At 47.3% G+C, this 24134-nt stretch overlaps 2 protein-coding genes across 2 annotated transcripts; both read right to left on the bottom strand.

Annotated features, from left to right (window-relative positions):
• Positions 1 to 1756: 1756 nt before the first annotated feature.
• LOC128462029 (polyhomeotic-like protein 1) lies at positions 1757 to 8686 on the bottom strand. The gene is made up of 14 exons (XM_053447262.1): positions 8549 to 8686; positions 7516 to 7626; positions 7130 to 7201; positions 6928 to 7041; positions 6638 to 6787; positions 6479 to 6554; positions 5365 to 6341; positions 5132 to 5267; positions 4832 to 5004; positions 4631 to 4721; positions 3793 to 3880; positions 2748 to 2985; positions 2162 to 2369; positions 1757 to 1967 (listed from the first exon to the last, which is right to left on the bottom strand). Exons 1-14 carry the CDS (start codon positions 8684 to 8686, stop codon positions 1816 to 1818), a joined length of 2724 nt encoding a protein of 907 aa, XP_053303237.1. The 3' UTR covers positions 1757 to 1815.
• A 6387-nt stretch (positions 8687 to 15073) lies between these two features.
• slc2a3a (solute carrier family 2 member 3a) lies at positions 15074 to 23835 on the bottom strand. Its single transcript, XM_053446381.1, has 10 exons — positions 23824 to 23835; positions 19796 to 19897; positions 19280 to 19440; positions 18358 to 18598; positions 18095 to 18257; positions 16929 to 17116; positions 16160 to 16264; positions 15955 to 16053; positions 15662 to 15865; positions 15074 to 15487 (listed from the first exon to the last, which is right to left on the bottom strand). The coding sequence occupies exons 1-10, from the start codon at positions 23833 to 23835 to the stop codon at positions 15074 to 15076; spliced, it is 1689 nt and encodes a 562-aa protein (XP_053302356.1).
• Between the last annotated feature and the right edge of the window lie 299 nt (positions 23836 to 24134).

Below are 24134 nucleotides of genomic sequence, written 5' to 3'. Positions count from 1 at the left end.
CACACTTTGTGGTTTTGTCGTCATTGTGTTTGCTGGTTAAGTCTCAGTCTTGCTTTTTCCTTTTGTAAAGTTCATGTCACCACAAAAAAATAACAAAAATCAAGCCTGTGACGTCAGCTGTCACTCAAACTGCTGCGAGGATCAGAGGCGGCTGGAAAACGGGAGATTCCTGTACTTTCCAACCTGAGCCCTGTTTGTAACGGACGCTGTGTAAATGTAAAACATTGGACTCGGTCCCGGGGTCGTCTCCGCCAACAGCCACCACACGACAGCAGGGGCTCAATGTAATCTGATGGGGCAACTGCGACAGTCCACGGAAAGTCCACGTGAAGTTATGTGTTTCACCAATAAACGGCTCAAATGTTTTGTTCCAGAATAACGAGATCCTCCTCCTCACCGAGTCAAACACTATCAGAGCCGAGATGTCATCATGTTACATAAACGCCACTGATCCTGTGTCAGTTGTGCCAAGCTCACAAAGTGAGCGAGCTGCAATACAGACACGGACACTAGGGGGCAGTGTAGAGTCAGACCGTCACCTGCAGAAACCACACGGCGATCAAAGGACCTAACAAACCATCTAACAATAAGTAACCGTAGGCTAACCTCCTACAGTGTCGGAGTTATTTACAGAACGCCACATCGGGTCTGAGTTCTACGACTCACCCTCTAGCGGAATACTCAAATAAATACGCTGATGACGCTTTAGCTTATTTACGCAACAGGTGGCTAACAGTGCGTCTGTCTCCGGCCTGAACGTGAGAAGCATCGTGCTTCCCTTACCGTTGATGTGCTCTGCTCTGAAAAACAACACAAGGAATGTGACAAATAAAATACGCAACAACGGTATTTTTTGTCGCGGAAATATAAAATTCTCTCTGAACCTCGAGGACGTCGGGTTCTGTTTGGACGCGTCTGCAGCCGTTACCCTGTGCTCTCACTTTACCCTGTAAGTTATACAACAGGTCTCTTCCAAAATAAAAGTGCCACCTTTCACACACGATGATCCCTATTCGTACAAAGTGATTATGATGCTGGACGTACTCGTTTTCTAATCGTAACATAAATAACATTGAAGATCAGAATCCTTCCCTAAACTATACATCAAGATTTCAACAGAATTCATTAAATCATAAACATCTCTCTCCGCTGCCTTCAAGTCCGAACTCTGTGAGATGTGATCAATGAAAAAATATAACCTGGTTTTAATTTTTGACGCCAAGAGAAGACAGATGTTTTTTTTTTAAATAATACTTTTCCTGGACAATATAATACAATGAACTGTACAATCATCTGTTTGTTTGTTTAGTTGGAAAATTAGACAAATGTGGACAAAACGTTTAAAACAATGAGTCCTGGGACAAGAACTGTGGATTTCAATGTCTGCACCGAGAATACATTCAAACCTTAGTTCCTGCTTCTGAATTGAAAGTGTGCATGTGAAAAGAAAAAGGAGAGAACCTGGCAGAGTTTGTTTCTGACTGATTTTGCATGAATAAAGTATTTTAGGACCAAAATAAACTTTGTAATCTGTCGTTTTTAAATCACAGACGTGGCAGATTTGGAAGGAATTCACTAAATTCTTGTGCAAAACATGACTTTTTGAACGTGGGGTTCAAACCAACAACAGACTCAAGTGCTGCAGCCCCAGTCTGGGTTCAAGGGGAAGTGTACTTCATACATTCACCTGTGGGACTCTGCTCTGGAACCAGTTCTCTATCTGAACTGGACTCAGAACAAGCGCTGGGGGGGGGGGGGGGGGGGGGAATGCCCGGAGCTCGACTTCGAACGCGCTGGTTCATGGAAACTCTGACTTCAGTCTCTCAGGTTGTTGATGTGGGCGCAGATCTTCAGGGCGGGGCCCAGCTTGATGTTCATGGTGGACATGAGGTGCTCCTCCTTCAGCAGGAGCAAAGCCTGTCCGTCAATCTCCTGCGACAGGAACTGGGAGGCAAGGTCCTCGCAGCCTGGGGAGGAGGACGAGGAGAAGGAGGAGGAAGAGGAAGAGAAGGATGAAGACGAGGGGAAGGAGGAGGAGGAGACAGCAGAGGGAGAGGTTCACACAAGATGGAAACCAAAACTCTTGCTTCTAAAATGACTCATCATAACTTGCATCATAAAGTAATAATTAACAACGAGAAGCTCATTCAGATGGTCCGACCTTGCAGCGAGGAGATAAACTGCGACACTTCCTCCACGCTCCACTGGGCGGGGCCAGAGGGCAGGCAGCTGGGCGCAGAGCTGTCCGTGGGCGGCTGCGGCGCCGCCTGGTGGCAGGAGGCCGAGGAGGCCGGCGAGAGGGACATGGGGTCGTCTTCATCCTCCTCTCCGCTGGACTCCTCGTCTGAATGGCTGGACTCTGAGCGGCACTGTGGGGGAGACGAGGCAGAGGAGCCAGGGATCAACTTCCCTATCAAGTGGACGACCCGCTCTTCCTCCTGAACCACAGCTACAATCAATAAGGTGTCATGACTGAAATAAATGTCTGAATGAATTTGGAAGCTTCTCATAGGGAAGTTTAGAGAATGATGCTTGTTATGTGCTTTGTTTTCCAAAGGCTGCATCATCCCAGATTAGCCACTAGGAGGCAGAAAGGCTCAGCAGGAGTGAGTGGATGGGAGCTCCCAGGAGACGGCAGATCACGAGCAGACATGTTTGTATGATCATATGAGTTCATGACACATTCACCAGCTGGTCTCGGCTCCACTCCCTGTTTTAATCCACAGACACACGTGGTCCAGACTCACCTTGACAGGTAGAGGTCTCCCTGCTATCTTGGCACTGGCTATCTCTGAGCTGGTCCTGCGGGGAACCCTCCGCCTGGCGATCCCTGCCTCCTCGTCCGAGTTGGAGAAGTGACCTTGGCCGTGGTCCTGCTCCGGAGCGTGACCCTGACCCTGACCCTGGCCGTGACCCTGGCCGTGACCCTGCCGCACGCACAGGTGCTGCCTGAAGCTGACGTTGTACCTGGGGAACCAATACATACTGTATCGTAGACAAAGAGTGACATATACGGTACTGAAGCCAAGACGAGCAACACAGTCTTTATCTCTTTGCACCGCACGCTGTGTATAAGCTTTATACACGAGCAGCAGGCAAAGGGACAAATGCAAAGCAGGAGCAGTGAGGTCATACTGTTACAAACAATGCAGACCAAGCATTGTTTATAAAGTGGAACAAATGAGGTCATATATACACGAGGTCGATTTTATCATGTGGAGCAAATTCAACAGAGGGAAACACTGGAATCTGACACCAGAACAGTTTTCATGCAAGTTCTGTAAATCAAACGAGCATGAGGTGAAGCCGTCACAGGTTTTATACAGAGAGAACATACATGCTGTAAAACATGGAGCTGCAGCCGCCTGAGGAGTCACACGTTGTTCTTAAACCTGATTCGGACGTTTCTTTACATCTTAAACTTTGTTTTTAACAAGAACGAACTAAATACAGTAAAATGAAAGTTTTTTATACTATGAGAATCAAACACTCTTCATTTTACAGTATTTCTCTGACACGGTTTCAGATTTATCACTTTTCTTCAGTGCATAAGTTTGTTTTAAAAGTTCGATGGTTAAATAAAGGGTGAATCTTTATTTTTTAGCTTTTAAAGTGGATCAATCTCAGGATAATCTGACTGTGTCCAGTCTCCAAGGAACTGCTTCTTCCTGAGGTGAGAAACTACCCATCATCTTTCATTATGAGAAGTTCCGAGTGGAACTAGCGGCCCAGTGAATCCTCAGACGGCCTCCACCGGAATGTGTTTATCATATTTCATGCATGTGGAAGTACCTCTTGGCACAAGTCATGGAGCAGAACCTTTTGGTGCCTCTGAACTGGCTGGCAGGAGCAAAGTTTTTACAGTACTCACACTTGAGCACTGAGGGGAGAGTTCAGAGAAACAACAGAGCAAATGTTATAAATACAGTAAAATGTGCTGCACTACAGATGAACTGCAAATGAAAAGAAGACTCTAATTATATCTCACTGAGCTGTGATGCTGCCTCAGAGTCAGTCTGAGGACGGTAATTAAAAGCTGGGAGCGTTCCTGTGGCCCAGCGCTAACAAACAGAACATCCTCTTCTCTGTGTCTGTGCTAAATCAACACAACTGTGAAGCAGCAGCTTGATGAAAGTGAGTCTGATGTGTGAGTGTGAACATGAGAGAGTTTCCTCCTTCTCTCCCTGAGCGTCTGTTCTCTGTGGCTCTGCTGAGTGGGTTCCATCTCCTGAGAGAACAACTGACTGAGAGTCACAGACACAACCAGCTGCAGCTGAAGAGTGAAGCTGAACTCAGATCAGTTAAAAACACTCTGAAGTTATTAATAACCAGAGTTTATCTCCAAGAATCAGCAGGAAACTGTTAAAATATGAAGAATTCTGATCAGAGTTTTGTGGATTTGTTACAGCAGCAGCTCTTCAGGTTCAGGAAGCAGAGGATTGTGGGTAATATTCAGTGCAACACACAGAGCCCAAAAGAGTTAATCCCCACATGTGGCTGCAGGGGGCGCTATTCTGCTCTGTAAAAGTTACACAGTGTTGCTTTAACTATATTTTGCTCATTATTATAGGAAGTTGGCTGGAAGAGCCAAAACCTGTCTGGACGGCAGCGCTGCTTCCAGACCAGTTACCTGTGGCGGTGGTACCGGTCTCTGATTGGTTGGTGTCTGGACTGTCGTTGGTTAAATCCTCTCCAGTCGAGTCCTTCACTGCACCACACACCTGAGGAGGAACACAAGATCAGAACTCAGACCAGTAGAGAAGCCTCGTATGGAGTCTGCGTCCTGTGGGAACAATGGGAGTAATGGAAAGTACAAATCCCATGAACTCACAGGAAAAGGCTCGGCCCCCTCCCGGATGACGAAGCCCTCGATGAGGTGTGTGAGGACGTGAGGTTTGACCACCGCCTGAGGGGGATGAGCTCTGTCCCCCTGACCACTCCCCCCGCGGGACACAGATAGGACAGGGGAGGGAGAGGGGGGGGCCGGAGGAGGAGCGTTACATCCTGGAGGGAGGAAGAGGATTTTCTTTTATTTGAATATTCAATGGTTGATTTATATTAAAAAAATAACCACTACCATGGAGATGTAGGTTACACTTGACTGCGTTGTTGTTGTTGTTGTTGTTGTTACCTGCTTTGATGGGATTGGTTGGGAGCGCAGAGGCGTGGTCTCTGACCGGCGGGATCCGTGGAGGGGAGGGGCCATCTTCGTCATTGGCTGCATTGGAGTCTGATTTCCTCTTTAGGGAACCAATCACCTGCTTTCCCTAAACAGATGAATCATAAATTATTTGATCAAGTCAGTGGAGTAATAACTCAAACGCTTTCAGGTTCTTCTGGAGTAATAAACACGGATCAGCTGACCTGTGGCGTCTGGCGTCCTGATGCGTCTCCGTTAGTGGTCACACCGGCTCCTCTCTGCTCCTCGGCCCCCAGGGGGAGGGGGAGGGAGAGGGAGGAACGAGAGAGCGAGGAGGGAGGAGCAGAAACTGTCAGGGGCTTGGAGGAGGCGGGGCTTGAAGCTACAGGTCCGTTCTGACCCTGTCCAGAGTTCTGATTGGCCAGCGGATGCACTTGAGAGACCTGAGCCAATGGGGGAGCCTCCTGGGGCGAGTGAAGTGCCTTGAGCCCCACGCCGCGCCCCACCACCCCGCCCTCCCGGGACGCGATGGAGGCCACCATGGTGAGCAGGCTGGAGGAGCTGGTGAGGACAGGTCCGTCCTGGCTGCAGCTGCCCCGGGCCAGTGCCAGCGCCTGGCCGTTTCCCAGCGTGCTCTGCCGGGCCCCCACGATCTGGACTGGGATGTGTGGCGTCTGGGGAGGCTGGGCGGAGCTGCTGGCTGGAGGAGGGGCAGGGAGGATGGGCGGGGGGTTCCTGGAGGGCAGGTGGAGGGGCAGACGCAGCCCCTGCAGAGTCTTGGGTTGAATCGGGACGGGCCCGGTGCCGTGGCCCGGTTTCTCAGCGCCGAGCGAGCTCTTCTGCAGCGGCTGCACCACCAGCGTCTGAGCGTTGACCGCCGGTTTGATGCTCGCCGTGCCCACTGGGTACCCGTGGTGATGAGACGGCGCGTTGGACGCGAGGATCACGGTGTGCGCTGCTGTGGGAGCTGTGGTACCAGTGGCGAGGGTCCGGGTCCCGTGAAGCAGGAGCTGGGAGAGCGGGATGGAGGAGGTGGAGGAAGAGGAGGAGGACGCTCCGGAGGAGGCGGGGTGGGCTTTGAGGTTGGTGGGCTGAGGGTACGTGGGGATCTTGATGTGGGGGGGCTGGGGCTGAGGCTGGCTGGGCTTGGAGGGAGACTGGGCGGTGCACTGGTGGGAGGGTTGGACCAGAGAGAAGGCCGCTGGAGGAAGAAAGACAGTAAAACTACTTTTCCACTTGAAGGAGCAGAAACATTTGATTCAGGTTTGTGAAACATTTGCTGATTTACACATCTGGCATCAAACCTGTGGATCATGTGACCTCCACCTCCTCCCCTACCTGAGTCACTCCTCTCTGGAGCTTCAGTCTTCACACCTTTGGGACTGGTCACGCCTCTCATGGCCAGATTCTGCACCTGGAGAAAAGAGGAAACATGGACATGTTGAAGAGTGGAAGTCGTCTCCGTCCTCGAACCCTCAACACGCTGAGTCCACTGACCTGGTCGTTGTCTGCCTGGCTGCTGGAGGAGGAGGTGGGCGTGGCCTCAGGCGGCTGCTGCGTGGTGACGGTGGCCACAGCAGCCGTTGCTGAGCTGCCGGGCATGAAGATGAGCTGGGAGGAGATGGGCGTCCTCAGGGAGCGGTTGACCTGCAGGACGACAGCCCCGTCGTCAAAACACAGAAACTAAACCAACACTAAACCGGATCATCAGGGAAATGATCCGAATCGAATTATGATCATTACTGGATCCACAAAGAGATGAAATTGAGTAAAATCTCAATTCTCACCCTCAGGTACATTTGTCCCTGTCCTGCTGCCGTCCCGCTCAGAAGGACCGACGCTGCTGAGCCTCCCATTGGACGGCTGCTGGTCGTGGACCCCGTTCCAGATGTTACACTAGCCTGAAAAATGACTTTATTGTGAATCACTTATTAAAATGCTTTAAACGACTCATAGGGTTAACCCCATTAAGAAAGAAACAGGACGTACAGATGTGGAGCTGCTGGTCTGAGACGAGCTTCCACTGGAAGGACTCGACTGACGACTGGCAGCCAGAGTCGCCTGTGAGGAAGAGGAGGAGGAAGAGGAGGAGGAGGAGGAGGAGGAGGAGGAGGAAGAAGAGGTGAGGAAGAAGAAGAGGAAAGAATGAAGAGAAGAGAAACAAACAACAAAATAAGAGAAAAGAGGAGGAGAATAAGAAGAAAAAGAGAAGAAGAGACAAGTTTTAGTTTCAAACTAAATCAAAGTTGATGTGTTTGTTTCTGTGTTGCCTGACGAACACTGTGGTTGTTCAGCTTCAGTGATTCTTCTGGTATCGTTTATGAATAAACATTAAAATCCCTGACCCACATATCTCGTGGTTCTCACACGTGTACCTGTTGCACGGCGGCCAGGTTCTGCAGCTGAGCGTTGTTGATCTGCTGCTGCAGCATCAGCTGCTGGAAGTACTGAGCTGCGTTCGGCTGCCGCTGCAACGCCTGCAGCGCCTGGAGGGAGGAGGACATGGAGAGAGAGAGGTCAGAGGAAAGAAAGGAGGACGTGTAGAAGAGAGGAGTGGGGGAGTGAGGGAGGACATGAAGAAGAAGAAGAAGTGTGGTACAATGAAAACTGGGAGGAGAGATGAGAGGAGGAAGAGAAACGAGGGCAGAGAAGGAGGGATGAAGCTGCGCCTCCTGCCTGATGGACGAGCACAGACTCGTATCATAATGAGTGTGTGTGTGGTGACGGAGAGGGATGGTGACAGGAGCCTGAGACATTTACACCGAGCCTCAATCTCCTCCTTCACCCCCCCGCTCCAGTCCCACTCCATCACTTCCTGTCCGGCAGCTTCCACATACATCACATTTATGAGGATAAATAAGCACTTCCTCTCTCCTCCTCCCTCATAAACACAAACAGGCTGCGATCACACACCGGAAAAGAGTCCACACTCAATCTCTGTGTTTCTGTTTTCTAACAAGGTCAGGATGAAACAGCAACGTTCAATGAAACGCTCCCTTCAATTCAATCAAGCTGCACCATATCACAATAACTCATAAATATCAGAGCTCTAAATATGTCTTATTTATTTAATCAAAATCCATTAGTGTTTCCTGAGAGAACTTTCAAAATGTCCAAATCCTGGATCTGCCCCCTGATCCTGATCCTGATTCTGATCCTGTTCCTGATCCTGATTCTGATCCTGATCCTGATCCGCACTAGAAGTTAATGAGCTCTTCCCTGAAATTACATTTCCACCAGGCCTCATGCTGAAGAATAAAGAAAGAATAAATAACCTCCTTGTTGGAGGTAAATCTTTCTGACAAAGATGTCAAGAGGAAAAACAACCTCATCAAACTGGACAGAATGATTGACAGTAAACAATGATTGACAGTAAACAAAGTCCCCCCCCCCCCCACACACACGTACCTGCACCGCCTGTCGTTCATACAGAGACATGGAGTTCATGGGAGAGGGGCGGGAGGTGGTGGTGGTGGTGGCGGTCCCGGACGCAGCGCTCCCATTGGTCGAGGCCCCCTGCTGGTTCTGCTCTCCATCCGTCTCCATCGCTGCTGTGGATACAGAGGAGGAGACGTCCGTCAAACAATGAGTGAGACACACGTTCTGTGATGAGACACAAGACGTCCCCGCTGCTGAGGACCTGTCCATGTTCCACTGAGCGGCTCTGCACAGACTCACAGGCTGCTGGTCACACGCTGCTGGTCCCACTGGTCAGAGAACATTCCCACTGACTTCATATTCATGTTTTACTCTGACAACTGGTTTTAAATATGATTATTTTTTTAGATTTCAATAAAACACTTTTTCTGCAGAATTTCAGTGAATCAAACTGGAGCCAGGAACAATAAAGGCTTTTACAGGAGTTACTGGAAAAATGAAAATCAATAAATGAAGAGTTCACTAATCACTTAATAAAATAACCTTATTTGCAGTGTTTCTATATTTTGATTTACGAATGCACTGAAAAGCCAAACTTTTCAATAAAACATCAATAAATCCAGTGATCCAGTGAGACTAACTTCTCTCTATAACAGCAAAGATATAATAAAATATCAACATTGGTTATATATCCACAAAATATGAATTCACAAATATAACCAGCAGGTCAATTCCAGGTGAGAAGTTCAACACATCATCTGAGACAATTGTTTTACATCTTCACATGATTTCAGATATTTACTGTATGACCCCCAAATCTCAACATATTTGATTTTAGGGCACAAGTGAGATTGAGACCTGCAATTATTATAGAGACACAACAGTAATATATAGATATATAGAAATATATATTTCCTCACACGTGTTGTCTGAATCATCTCACATATGTTTACATTTCTGTTGTTGTTTTCTATCTCATATATTAACATATTCTCACATTAAATGAAAAACACACTTTTGCATATTGGATTTGTAATTAAATCATTTATCTGTATTTTCTTATAATTGCAAACTGCAGATATTAAAATCTAGAAAGCAACAAATAACAACTAGATATAATTTGGGTGTTGAAATGAGAATATTAATGTTGCTCATGTTGAGTTTCTGTATTAATCTGATTTATGATATTCTGCTATATGCTCCTGTATTATGATATAGCTGCAGAAGCCTCAGCTCTTGGCCGCAGCTCCTCCATGTTCTCCAGCCGCTGTCCCGTCATTAGATCTGAAGCCTCCGGGTTTCAGTTGCTTCCTCCCGGCGGCTCCAGTGTCTCCGAGCCGCAGACACACACACCAGCACGGGGCTAACGCTAGCTAGCTGCCCTCCATGTTATCACCGGAGCGCCGGGACGCTGCTGCCCGTCCTAGCACGCCGTTAGCCCGGGCTGCCGTCCGGCGGGGCACCGGGACTCCGCTCGGTTCTTACCGTCTCCGCTGCTCCGTCGCCGGCTGCAGCCTGGACAAGCTGCCGGAGACACTCGGAGGCTCCGGAGCCTCGAGAAGCTGCTGCTGGTTGTTGTTGCTCTTTTCTTTCAGAAGCAGAGGATGAAGAAGAGGAGGGGGGGGGGGGGGGGGTGATGAAGATACAGAGGAAGAGGAGGAGGATGAAGAGCAGGAGGAGGGGGAGGAGGAGGAGGATGGTGCTTTCACTGTTTTGCATAAATTTGCAGCTGATGTGTTTGTGAGGACAACGCCTCCTTCTGCTCTGCCTCTTCCGGCGCGACGGGATGACGGAGCTGCAGGTGGGGGGGCATGGGGAGAGAGGGGGGAGACAGAAGGAGAGATGGGGGAGAAAGTGGGGCTGCGGGAGAGAGGAGGGGGTAGGGGGAGAGAGGGGGAGACAGAAGGAGAGAGGGGGAACAGAGGGGGGGGGGGCAGGGGGAGAGAGAGGGGGAGAGAGAAAGAGAGAGGGGCGAGAGAGGGGGGGCAGGGGGAGAGAGAGGGAGAGAAGGGGGAGGACAGAGGGAGAGAGAGGGAGAGAGGGGGGCAGGGGGAGAGAGAGGGAGATAAGGGGGAGGACAGAGGGAGAGAGAGAGGGAGAGAGAGAAGGAGAGAGGGGGGCAGGGGAGAGAGAGGGGGGAGAACAGAGGGAGAGAGAGTGGGGGACAGGGGGAGAGAGGGGGGGAGAGAGAGTCCTACACTTCCCACAATGCAACTTGTTTTCCACAGGTACAGTTTATGCATTTCTATATGAAACTTTTCATCGACGTCAAATTTCAACTTCACATTTAAAAACATACATATCATCTCATGAAGTAAACCAAAGTGGGATTAATAAATATAATTGATGAATAATACTTATGAATCCTAATAATCCAAGATGTCGGCGGATTATGAAAGACATTTTGTAAATTATCCTTTACTAATAAACACAGGCCTCATAATTCTTCTTATCTCATTCCTGTTATTGATATCACTGATGTTTCCTGTTTTATTGAATCAGATGATTCAGACAAAGATCTCGTTACATGATGAATATTTTATTTAACAACATCATATATTTACAATACAAACACACACGTGTTGGGGCACAAATCAAAGATCCTGAACATTCACACCTTTCATCACGGTACAGAAACTGAAGGTCCATCCCCCACAATGCATCAGTCGTGTGGTCAAACGCCAAAACCCCCGTGAGAATGAAACACGGTCAACAACTCGTCACTACACAACGTTCAAACTCCAGATGAAACATTAACACAACTGGAACCACGTGGACCCCCCCCACGGTGTGTGAGCGGGTGAACGAACCAGGAAGCAGAACACAGACACACACACATGGTGATGAGACGTGTGAGGTGCTGAGGCACGAGCAGCGTTACAGTACGTGATACACAAACACACACTTTACATCACACGACACACACACGGGTCAGACGCCAACGGGGCAGCGCGAGGAACACGTCCGAGTCTGTGAGGTCACGTGACTCACTCAAGTCTCACTTCTAGTTTTTGATGAAGTTTTATCTGATTTAAACTTGAACTTTGCCTTTTGTCATCAAGGGAAAGAGTTTGTAAACAATTAAAACAACAAAAAAAACAACATGGCTTCCAAAGCTCTGAGCGTGAACAGGAGGGTTCACTCTGATGGAAAATAAGTAAAGATGGAGTGATGATGAAAAGATGGAGGATGATTGACAGCAGCAAACTGAGTCAAACCACTATTTAAATATTAAGTCTCTTCAATAAAAAATATATTTGCCATTGCAACGTCATCAAGGGAAGGACATTTTTTTTAATTATTAAATTTAAAAAACAAAGAAAAGAAGAAACACAATATGGCCGCAATCAACCTGAGGAGTGTGAATGTGAATGAGGCACAACTGAAGAGCACGGCTGTGATGACAAACAGAGCAAACACACACAATGTGTCTCTTCTACACAACGATCACGTTCACCCCAAAAACAAACACACAAACATGTGAGCGTGCAGGGAAACATATAAATAGAATAATATCTTTTAAAATATACATATTGTACAAATGAATACTTATTCCCTCCTCTGGCTGGATGAAGGTGTTGAGTTCCTACATGTGCATGAAGCAGGCGGTCAGGTGGTAAAGAGGCGTGTGCACCCGGGGCCACGTGTTGGATTCAAATCCCGGTCACGTGGTTTGTGTTTCACTGCAGTCGGACAGATGTCTGAACTTCAGTGAAACACAAAGACAAATTTAAATTGTTTCAAACACTTTAAAGACTTTAAAAATCCCAGTTCTGAATTCATTTTGTCATCTTCTCCCAGTGAGACCAGTTCAGGGACAAGCACAAACCAGTGAGGGGTTTGATTCATCGTGTTGCAGGAGCAGTGCAGGACAGAAGCTGGGACACAACACAACACCACACACCTCCGTCCAGTGACAACACAACACAACACTATCATCAAACACAGCGACACACAACGACACCATGACTCCGCCCACCAATAAGTAAATATTCATCTTAACAAGTTTCAACTTTTATCTCCGTCAGATGCAAAGTTCGAATCTCTCCAAACAACTTTTTACACTTTAGTACAAATCACTTTCTTGTCAAGATTAATATTTTTCCAGTGTTTGCCGAAAAAATAAAATACTACGTAGTGTAAATAAATAAATATGTTCTTAAAGTGCAGCAGGGATGAAAATAGCTTCTTCGACGACAGTTACTCACGACAGGATATAGAAAATATACTTTGCGTCACACATATACACACGTTACACACACACTGTACACTGTTAGTTATTCGTACGTCGGTAAAAGGTACAACGCCAAACGCACAACTCTTCAGACAACGTCACCACGTCCACACTGCTGGACCCCCGACAAATGAAACTGGGACGATTCTGGGAAATGAAGGAAACATTGTCGTGTTTTGTGTGTTTCCGTTTATGGAATATGCAGTTTATCAATATTACGGCGCCATTTTAGATTTCTCTCTTTAGGATCGACCAATCAAGAGCCTCAGCAACAATCAATAATCACTGATAACGATGTGTCAAAGACATGAAGAGTCAAACTGTCATCTGTTATCTGAACAGCAGGTGGCGCTGTGATAAGATGGAGTTACATAACACAATGAACCCGCGTTCTTTAATTCACTGGAGCTTTGTGTAACCTCAGTTCTCTGAGGGCTCCCCTGGTGGACAATCGAAGAACTACACTTTTTTGGCAGCTAACTTGGCTTTGGGTCAATGTTAAGAAATTAATAATTTGGCGAATTACAACAACAATTAATAAAATAAAATACTTTTTTTATTCACGATGTATCAGCCCTGATGACACGAAGCTAATCCATAACTCGGCCAACTGGCTACATAACGTAGAATTCAGGTAATAGAGAGAATATCAGGCTTCGTTAAATCAGCTCCTTCTTCTTTTAGGTTTGGTCATTCACCAAAATTAGTTGTTAAAGTTTAACAAACACGATTGAGTATTGGAAGCCGTTATTATTTAATAGTAATAATTTAAAGCTAACGTCATGAAGCATCGCGTGCTCCTCCTCGACGTGTTGATGACTCAGCATTAACTTCTACATCGCTGAGGCGGCAGATTCTACATTGATTGCACATTTTATTTATTGACTCTTATTCTAATATTAGCTCGGCCACGTACACGCTCGGGTAAATGTTGTCTTGAATAATTAATTTGAACTATTTATTAGACATACAGCTGAAGTGCTACGTAGTGTTAGTGGCTGTGGCTCTAAAGCTGCTTCACAAGGTGCATCTAAACAGAGACAAACTAATCAAAGGGTTGCATCATCTAAATCTCTGAGCTGCAGATCGAGTGACGCAGGTTCGATTCCCGTCACTGCAGGCAAAGCTCAATACAGAAGAATGTAACATTTTAGACCTTCCGTTAATCTGGAAAGCATCATGATTCTAAATTTACTTTATCATATATCATATATATATTTCATACAAAAATCAAGTTCTTAGGTAATAAATAGTCATAATTTTCTCACATTGCACGTGACCCTAAAGTTATCTACTGAACTAAGACTATTCAACCGGCGAGTTCTCGTTAGTAAATCCTCAAATTCATTTTAGCCATAAGGCAAGATTCATTTTTAACATAGACTGATGCCAAATCCAGGATTATAAAATCTAGATTTAATAAACGTCAGGATCACATCTGTCCTGTTTGTGTTTAAAGTTTAGAACTTTGCCATCGAAAGGTTTGTCAGCTGATTGTGAGACAGCTGAAGGCAGAGCAGGAATGAGATTTGAGAATATAACACAGATAAAAGATCATTAAATGTTATAGAATTAAATAACAGCTAGTTATATTGCACTAAAGTGTCCACAAGAGGAAACATTAAAAATAAAAATGTGCAGGATCTCCTCGACGCCAGTGGAGACACGCGATCACACAAAGTTTACATTAATGATTCTGTGATGATTCACATTCAACTCACAACTTGGAATCCACGTGTCGGAATAATCTGAAGATTCATGTGAGTTTCTGACGTCATCACTCATAAATCAACTAATATCATTTTACAATTTACTCTAAATAGAAGCTTCTTATGTCAAATGTCACTTTTGTCGCTTGCAAACTTTATGTTCGTCTCTTTTGATCTAATAAAGACGTGATTAACGTTTCAATAGATTTATCAAAGCTAATTTATTTTTCTTTGCTCTTCCTTATTATGCAAGTCAGCGTTAATGTGCTGTTCAACGCTCTGAACACTATTGTTTACTTGTTTCCACATTCTGAAGTCAGAACATCGACTTCATTACTCTGGGGAATTGAACTCCCGAGGAGCACGCACAGACAGCCGGGGCCGGCGCGTTGGGAAAGTGGGTCGCTCGGCCTGGACCCAGCTGACGAAGCCTGGTCTGGTTAACGAGCTGCAGTGTAGGAATGTACAGGAGCTTGAATCTGCTTCTCTCTCAGAGGGGAGGGAGGGAGGACGTGAAAGAAGGAGTCGTGAACTAGTGAAAGCAGAAGCAAAGCCCTCAACAGCAGCTCTAATATAAAACTTCTCTTTCTTTTTTCCAATAGTTAATTCAATTTACAGCATTTTTTTTAAATCTCTGAAGCTTCCTTCGTTTAAAACCTCCTTCGCCCGTGAGAGGTGAGTCTGCAGCCGCTCTACAACGCTCTCCTGCACGGTCGACTTGGATTTATCCTCCAGAGGAGTCGTCTCCGTGGCCGGAGCCGGAGCCGGAGCCGGAGCCGGAGCCGGAGCCGGAGCCGCCACCAGAGGAACCTTCTCCTTCAGCGGCGAGGCGGGGAGCGTCACGGCCGAGCTGGCTCCTGCAGGAGGCTCCTCCACACCCGAGGAGGTGGGAGGGGGGCTGCCGAAGCTTTGGGCGATCTCATCGAAGGTCTTGCCCTTCGTCTCCGGGACTTTGATGTAGGTGAAGATGAAGAAGAGGACGAGGAAGGTGGCGAAGATGAGGAAGACCCACGGCCCGCACAACTCCTGAGGAGGGGACAGAGATGATCTGCATTAGATTATCTGAACTCTCTCTCTCTCTCCTCTCTCTCTCACTTCTCTCTCTCTCTCTCTCTCTCTCTCTCTCTCTCTCTCTCTCTCTCTCTCTCGTCTCTCTCTCTCTCTCCCTCTCTCTCTTCTCTCTCTCTCTCTCTCTCTCACCACTAGCTTGGGGAAGCTCATTCCAACCAGGAAGTTGGCCGTCCAGTTGCAGCAGCCGGCCACCGCCATGGCCGCCGGGCGGGGCCCCTGGGAGAACAGCTCGGCCACGATGAACCAGGGAATCGGACCGGGGCCCATTTCAAACATGGCCACGAACATCATGACGGCCAGGATGGCCAGGTAGCTCATGGCAGGGATGTCCTTCTGCTCAGGTGGAGAGAGAGAGAGAGAGTTTGATTAAGATTAAGTTCATTAATGTAACCCTCCTGCTCCCAGTCAACCCAGTGACTCACCAGCAGCAGCGAGATGGTCATGAGCACCGCGGCCACCGCCATCCCCCCCAACCCCAGGAGGTGCAGCGTCCGGCGTCCGGCCTTCTCCACCAGGAAGAGCTGCAGACACAAACACACACAGGACTCAGTGACCTGCTGCCGAACGCACACACACACACACACACACACACACACACACACACACGTGAAGGATGAGGACACTCACAGAGACGATGGTAAAGATGGTGTTGACGATGCCGGCCCCGATGGTGGCGTAGATGGGCTGCTTCACCCCGGCCGAGCTGAAGATCCCGGTGGAGTAGTAGAACACCTGAGAGGAGGGAGAAGAGAGAAAGGATAAAATTACATAAAATAATGATTGATATGATGTGAACATTATAATCCTCATGAATGGAGGATTTACTGCAGGACTGAAGTATGACACTGAACTGGCATCAGCTACGTGTTCCCTAATAAACCAGCACCTGATAGTACAGGGTTCCAGTTTTCTACAGCTGCACCACAGAGTCACATACTGGTTTTTAGTTTGTCCCTCTGACAGCAGCCAGCAGAGACATCATGTGCAGCTAATCCACAAAACGTCCTCCTGCCTCCTGCTGAGAGGATTTATCAGATGTTTACTTTCTACCTTCACCGACCTGTCTGTGGTTCATAGGTAAATATAAGAACTGTAGTTTGCAGCACTGAATATTTCATGAATCTGGGAAAATAAGTCACATGAGGTGACATGAGGAAGTAAAACAAACAACGAATCCTGTGAGTGATTAATGTTTGATGTTTACTTTACGATATATTTGGTTTTCTCAGTTTTATATAATGCAGGGATTATTAATCAAACTGTGGCGTTAAGTCTTTATGCAGTTATATTGTTTGTAATTCCATAATTGTCAAATCAAGGTAGTAACTGACCATCAATAAGAAGAAAACGTGTGTGTTTAACATGTGAAGTGTGTGTGAGCGTCCTGTGGACTCACCGCGTTGATTCCCGACAGCTGCTGGGAGAGCTGCAGCATGACGGCCACCAGGAGCGGCTGGCGGTACGCCGGCGAGCGGAAGAGCTCGGGGATGGTCACCTTCTTCTCCATGGCCATCTTGGCGCTCTCCTCCTTCATCTCCTGAAGGTCTTTACTCACGTCCTCGCTGCCGCGCAGACGCACCAGCGCTGTGGACACAAACCATCATGACTCAGGGATCAGGAGGATAGAACACATGAATAACTGTTTATTCTATTATATGACATCTAAATATCTTTACATACATTTACATCTTGAGGAAACATCTGCGGTTTGTGTTATTGTCAACTTGTCGTCCTGCCTCTGATCTGGACCATTTTAATCATTTAAAAATGTTTTACTAGAATTTTTCTGCTCTTTGATTTTCTCCATTTGTAACATATCTCTGTCACTTTTGTTTTAAAAGTTCATTATTCTATTTGAACAGAACCTATGACTCAGTGAAGAGAGGGAACCAGCACAGACACTGTTGTTTCTGTTTGTGAAGTGGGTCAGAGCCTCGGAGTCGAGTCACGATACCAAAACCTTCTGTCCGTTCAGAACCCTCCTCCTCCTCCTCTTCCTCCTACTCCTCCTCCTCCTCCTCCTCCTCAGACCTCATCGTGACCTCCTCCTCTGGATCTGCAGCAGCAGCAGAGTCGCTCCCGGGGCTCCAGATGTGCAGCAGTTGTTGTAATTTCACCAGAATTCATAGTAAATGTGTGAAGAGCAGCAGCAGCAGCAGACGCACTAATAGAAGTACTTTGTGCAGTAGAGTAGCAGTAGAAGAAGAAGTGGCTCTAGTATTGTTATTTGCAGCAGTAAAAGCCGTAGTACTGTTAGTACTCTCAAAGTAGAAGGAGGTGAAGAGTGGTTGTGTAGGTTTACTGAGAGGAGCAGCAGCAGACGTCCAGGTAGTATTTGTTATAGTAGCAGTGTCAGTATACTATCTATAGTAGTATTTGTAGTAGTATTGTTATTTGTCAGATGCAGAGCTCTCACAGAGAAACGGAGGATGACTGTATCTACCCAAGTGCTGCCGTGTCGTCTCTCCATGAACCTGAGGGTCGGCGGTTCGATCCCCGGCTCCTCCGGTGTGTACAACCCTCCCTAGGTGCAGTCTGAGCTGCAGACGTTGTGTTGCGTACCTTTTCGTGCCTCCTCCTCCTTGTTGAGGTTGATGAGCAGGAAGCGGGGGCTCTCGGGACAGAAGGGCAGCAGGACGCACTGCACCACGGCAGGGACCACGGTGAGGGCCAGCAGCAGGGGCCACAGCTTGTCGGAGCCCAGCAGACCCTCTAAGCCGAAGATCTAAACACCGGGGACCACAACAACAGGCGGTTCAATCCACACTCACCAGGCTGGTTCTAAACAGATTCAATGGGAGGGTTGTTGTGGGCGTGGCGCTGACCTGAGCGATGAGGATGCCCACCACCACCCCGAGCTGGTGCAGGGTCCCGAACGCGCCTCTGAGGGGGGTGGGTGACACCTCGCCCACGTACATGGGCGTCAGGCCGGTGAAGAGGCCACAGAACAGGCCGATGACCAGACGGCCGGCGATCACCATCTCGTAGGAGGAGCAGATGGTGGAGAAGCCCATGAGGAGGCCGCCGATCACGGCCAGGACGTTCACCAGGAACATGGAGCGACGCCTGAGGGGGAGGAGCCACAGAGGTCACACCCATCAGAGCCTCTGGTCTATGAGGTCAAATCACTGGTTTGGTCTGAGCTGGAATCGAACGAAGCAGCTCAACCGTTGCTCTGAGTTTTTTAATGATACTGATTTGACTCATTAATCAAATATTTATCTATGTGTTGAGTTTGGAGCTAAAGCCAGGAGGTGATTAGCTTAGCTTAGCATAAAAAGGCAAGCATAGAATATTAAATGTGCAAAGAAATGTGGGAGAAGTCAAATGTATTTACATCGTGAAACCTGAGAAGAGAGTTAGTTTTTGTTCTGTAACTTAATATTAACAGATAAAAGCTTTTTCCCCTCCAGGTCTCTCTCTCTCATCTTCTGTGTCTGAAGAGGAAACAACAACAACACAGTGAAAAGCTTCTGTGGTTCGAGAGGAAGGTTAAGAAACGTCCAAATGAAGGAAGGACTCGAGGGAACACTACAGCCGAGCACTGGGCTGCGTTCAGACACGCTCCATCAACTCCATTAGGAGTAATGGTTTGTGACGGCTCAGCCGAGCCACACAGGAAGTGGACGGAGCCATTAAAGCAAAGAAACAGTCGCCTGACCAACATGTCAGAGTAAATCTCATTTGGAAAAAGGGAATTAAGACACGTGACGTAACTTTAACCACGATTCACCAGTCTCCTCCTACCTGCCGAACCGGTTGGCCATGACGCCCACGCTGAAGGAGCCCACCATACCGCCCACACTAAAGATGGCGACGGAGACGCTCCACACGATGGTGCAGACGCCCGGGGAGATGGGCACGCCATAGCGCTCCACCCAGGTGCTGTTGAAGAAGGCTCTGAGTTTCTGAGAGCAGGGACGGAAAGACAGACGAGGGGGGGGAGGTCAAATCTCTGAGGTGACAGGAAGCACATGAATAATATAACCTTTGATTTGAAACTTGAATCTGATGATTGAATGATTTCCTGCATCATGTTGCTCTCCTGCTAGCTGGCTAACGTGCTAGCCTCTGTCGTCCAAACTGTGACAAGTCAGTTCTTCATCTCTCTCACGTTAGACGTCTTCCTCTCTCATCTCTGGGGTTTGTTTTTGTTAAAAGTTAAACTGCAAACTTGTGTGGTTGACTTTTATATATCTGTGTAACACACACACACACACAGACACGCACACAGACACACACACACACACACACGTTACCCACCTCCTCGGGAGCATTGATGACTCCCGTGTTGTATCCGAACTGCAGGGAGCCGATGACGGCGGTGGTCAGAGAGAACAGGAGATAACCTGTCACCTGGTTTTCCTGGAGCGATGGAAACAGACGAGAAAAAAACAAGAAGAAGAAGAAGAAATTAAAATAAAGGAGATGAGAGAGGAAAGGTCACGAGGAGGGGGGAGGGGGGGTTGGGGTGGGACACACAAACAGAGAGACAGACGTAATAAATATCAGATCTGAGATCATAATGGGATTTTATATCAGTGCCGCCGGCAGAAAGATGCAATAAAACTGTGAAGCTGACGCCAGAAACAGGTCAGTGACCCACTCAGAGACAATAATGATACACAAACACACAAACACACTAACACACAGACACACACAACACGATAACAGGCTGAAACTGAAGCCTTCTCATCTCCGAGCTGGTTTTTATGACTGTGTTTGTCTTTCCTGGACTCAATCAGATAAATGCAGATGAAATCCATCCCAGTAGCACCAGCAGCACCAGCAGGACCAGTCCACCTGCTTCGGCCCCATAATAACCAGTCGCCTCTCTAATGAGATCATGGTGAGCCATCGTCATGAAGACCAGATATCATCTCCCCCCTCGGGGACACGAGAGATTCATCTTGAGAGTTCATCAAACAGATCAATCCATTTACTGCTCAAACTCAATCCACTCCACAAGATGACAAACTGTCGGGGGAGCGTTAATGGGATTCGAACAATTCATACATCAGCTGACAGGACATTGATTTAAGTGGTTTCACCGTGTGTGACGTCACAGACTTTACAAGTAGAAGCTGCTGAAGTAACTTAATCGTCAGTTTATATAAATATTAGTAAATCAAACATCGATGAGAGTTTCAGATCAGAACTTTTGTTTCTGTGACTTGAATCTTTCTGAGGTTTGATTCTATAAGATCATGAAGTTCCATCCTGACCCAGGAAGTCAGGCGTCCATCACAGAAATGAATCAGTGCAGGTAAACAGGTCTGAACTGATCCCACATCAGTCTGAGGGTCGTGTTGGGTCTGATCAGGAGGAACTAGGTCACAGTTCTGCTGACGAGTCTCAATCTGCTGCTGTTATCTGAGAAGGTTCATGAGAAGCTGGTCCGACGCTCAGCTGATCCACCGCCCTTCAGACCACAACAACAGAGGTCAGGTGATATCAGCACAGACGGCACTTCTCCAGGATCTGTTTCAGGCGGGGGGGCGTCGGCTGCCGCACGTGACCAGAGCCAATCAGAGGGCTGGAAGGAGCACGTGAAGGTGGAGGATGATGATGGTGAAGGTCAACGTGAATCTATTCTAAAGAGCGTTTAAAGGCTCAGGAGGATTTCAGCTTTATTCTCATCAGTCAGGTTACAGATCCTAGATCAGCTACTTTTCACCACTTGACCTTGTTACTCTCGCTGTGGAGGAGGTCAGAGGTCAAAGTTAATTAACCTAAGAAATAAAGAAACTCGTTCATTTCCAGGTTTTTATCTTGTTTTAATCTTATTTTATCTCTCTGGTGTAATTTCTGCAAATTAAAAAACAACTTAATGAATCTTAAGTTAATGTAACACAGTTTTAATAAATGTATTATTATTACAGAAAGTTTAATACGACGACGTTCACAGTGAAACATCGAGAAACTGATCTTCAAGAGTCAAATCTGTGAAGAACTCACGAGTTGAGACAAACGAATCTGGATTCACAAGATAAACGAGGAACAAGAAAAACTGAGTTATGGTTTGAAAATTAAATTCACTGATCAAGATTCAACCAGAAGTGTTTCCATCATCATCATCATCATCATTTCAATTCAAAGTTAATGAACTGAGACGGAAAGAAAAGAGCCGTGGGCACGATACGAGCAACAACACACACACACACGCAAACATGCAACACACAAACACACACACACACACACACACACACACACACACACACACCTTCCTCTTTTCTCTCTGTCCCTCATCTTCTGTCTCTGTTTTGTTGTCAAGTCACAGTGACTCAGTAGAAATTATGGGTCACATGACGCAACAGACGAGTAACGAGAGCTCGTAGGTCGAGGCCCGACACAGTGTGTGTGTGTGTGTGTGTGCGTGTGTGTGTGTGTGTGTGTGTGTGTGTTATAACGCCCTGCTGTACTTGCACTATACACTCTCTCTATATACACTTCTGATCTGTTGCTTCAGACAGACTTGGGGACCAGATGCTTCGTTACTACAGCAAACACAACGTTAGCATGCGGATCAAACCAGTCAGAAGGTTTGGTTGTTCCCACGTGAAGGAACCAGTCGGTTCTCCGTCTGTTCCCACGAGGAACCGACGGAGAACCGACTGGTTCCTTCACGTGTTTCATCAGAATCTACTGAGCAGGAATCAGACTCGTGACTCGTCCACGTTTTCCTCTCACGCTCCAAACTCATGTTTCATCTTCTTCTCTCATCTCTGACTGAAGACAACATTTGTTCTCTTGAAAGCTCAATCACTCCTTCCCTCCATCCCTCTTTCACTCTATCCATCCATCATCCCTCCCTCATCCCTCCCTCATCCCTCCATCTTCCCTCAGTCTGGCCCCCTCCTCTGTTCTTTGTCTCCATGGCAGCAGCCTGGAGGTGACAGGTTTATTGACACAGGCTGAGAAGTCGCCTCGGCCCTTGTGCACACATTCAGCTTGAACCTGCATGGCCCCTCATATACTGTAGCCCTGAATGTGCACGTGTCATTAACACACACACACACACACACACACACACACACACACACACACACACAAACAAACCATTTCTCTCTGAATCAATCCACCTTGAGGACAAAGCTGCAGGAAAAAAGGCCGTAAAAGGGAATCGACCTGTTTCTGTGATAATTCAATGAGCAGGATGTGAAGTCAGAGCCAATCAGGACGTCCTGACACGGCAACATGTTTACCCCCCCCCCCCCCCCCCCAATGTAAACACACAACACAGACACACACTTCATTGATCTGATCACAGCGGCACTGAGGTCACGTGTTCACCGCTCAATTCGACCTTTAGGACGGTTTCACGTTAAAGCCGTCGGTGCACAAGCAGCAAACAAACAAGGAAATAAATCAAAACAATAAGTAATTTTAGATTTGACTAAATATTTGATTTCTTATGTTTTGTGCGTCAAATGTTTAGAAAGTATAAAAGTGTCATGATTTAAGGTTTTACTACACATAAGCAACTTCCTTTATAACCTTCACCAGATGATTATTGACCGATATGCTTCAATAAAGTATAAATCTACTTATTTTAAAGATTAAACATTGGATATGATCTCTTGTCCACCTGTCATCAAGCACGCCCTGTGTTCTGTGTATGTTATCATTTCTTCTTCTGTGGTTTCCTCTGCCTGCCTCTTCATCCTCTTCCTCTTCTTCATGTTATTGATTCCCTTGATTTCCCAGAGGCCCTTTGAACAAACCTCCTTGAGGAACGTGTTGCATGTGGACGTGCGCACACGAGAAGTGAAGCTGCTTCGGTTCCATGTTCTTCGTCTGCAGGAGAGAAACTGTGAGACTTTGCATCTGAGCGTCTAAATGTGGCTTCGTTCCTGTTATGTTGGGAGAAGGAACCAGTGAAACCAGTGAAACCAGTCTCCTTCTCCACCCACCACTGCTTGCTCGACCTTCATCCTCATCCTCATCTAATATTACCTCCACTACAAATGCTACACCCACAACCAGCCTCCTGCAGGACAGGATGTTCTTCTTCAGTCGCTTGTTTCTAGGACACGTGGTCTTCACACTCACACCTTCAGTCCTGTGGCTGGACACATGCACACGTATGAAAGATTCAAACAACAGCATCACACGTATGTGCAGGACATGATGTCTATGTTTAACATCTGCAGAACTCGTGTGAGACTCACACACACACAGACACACACTCTCACCGCCCACACAGCTCCACAGACACACTTCATATAGAAACACAGCTCAGACAGAACAAGCTGTGAAGATGTCAACTGCTTTATAGAAACCACACTTACCGGTCCCGCCATCTTCTGAAGCCAAAGCTGGACGATCACCAGGTGAAGAAGAGGAGCGAGCAGGAGCTGGAGTCTTCAGGTGGAGGTCAGAACACCGAGAGGATCCGCCCGCCGGCGCTGAGAGCTGCAGGGAAACAAGCACCCCTCGGTACAGGCGCTGTCCGTGGTACCAGGCAGCGCGCGAGCGTTTCTCTCTCCTCACCGATCAATGAACCCAATCAGCAGTGTTCTCTGTCGTGCACGTGACAGTGCACATTGAGACGAGGCAGAGGAAGAGGAGAAGTCTTCAGCCTCGTGATGGTTCCTCCGGT

Source organism: Pleuronectes platessa, chromosome 18 (assembly GCF_947347685.1).
Source record: "Pleuronectes platessa chromosome 18, fPlePla1.1, whole genome shotgun sequence".
NCBI classification, from domain to species: Eukaryota; Metazoa; Chordata; class Actinopteri; order Pleuronectiformes; family Pleuronectidae; genus Pleuronectes; species Pleuronectes platessa.
The sequence above is the reverse complement of the archived record's forward strand: the minus strand, read 5'-3'. Positions and strand labels throughout refer to the sequence as shown.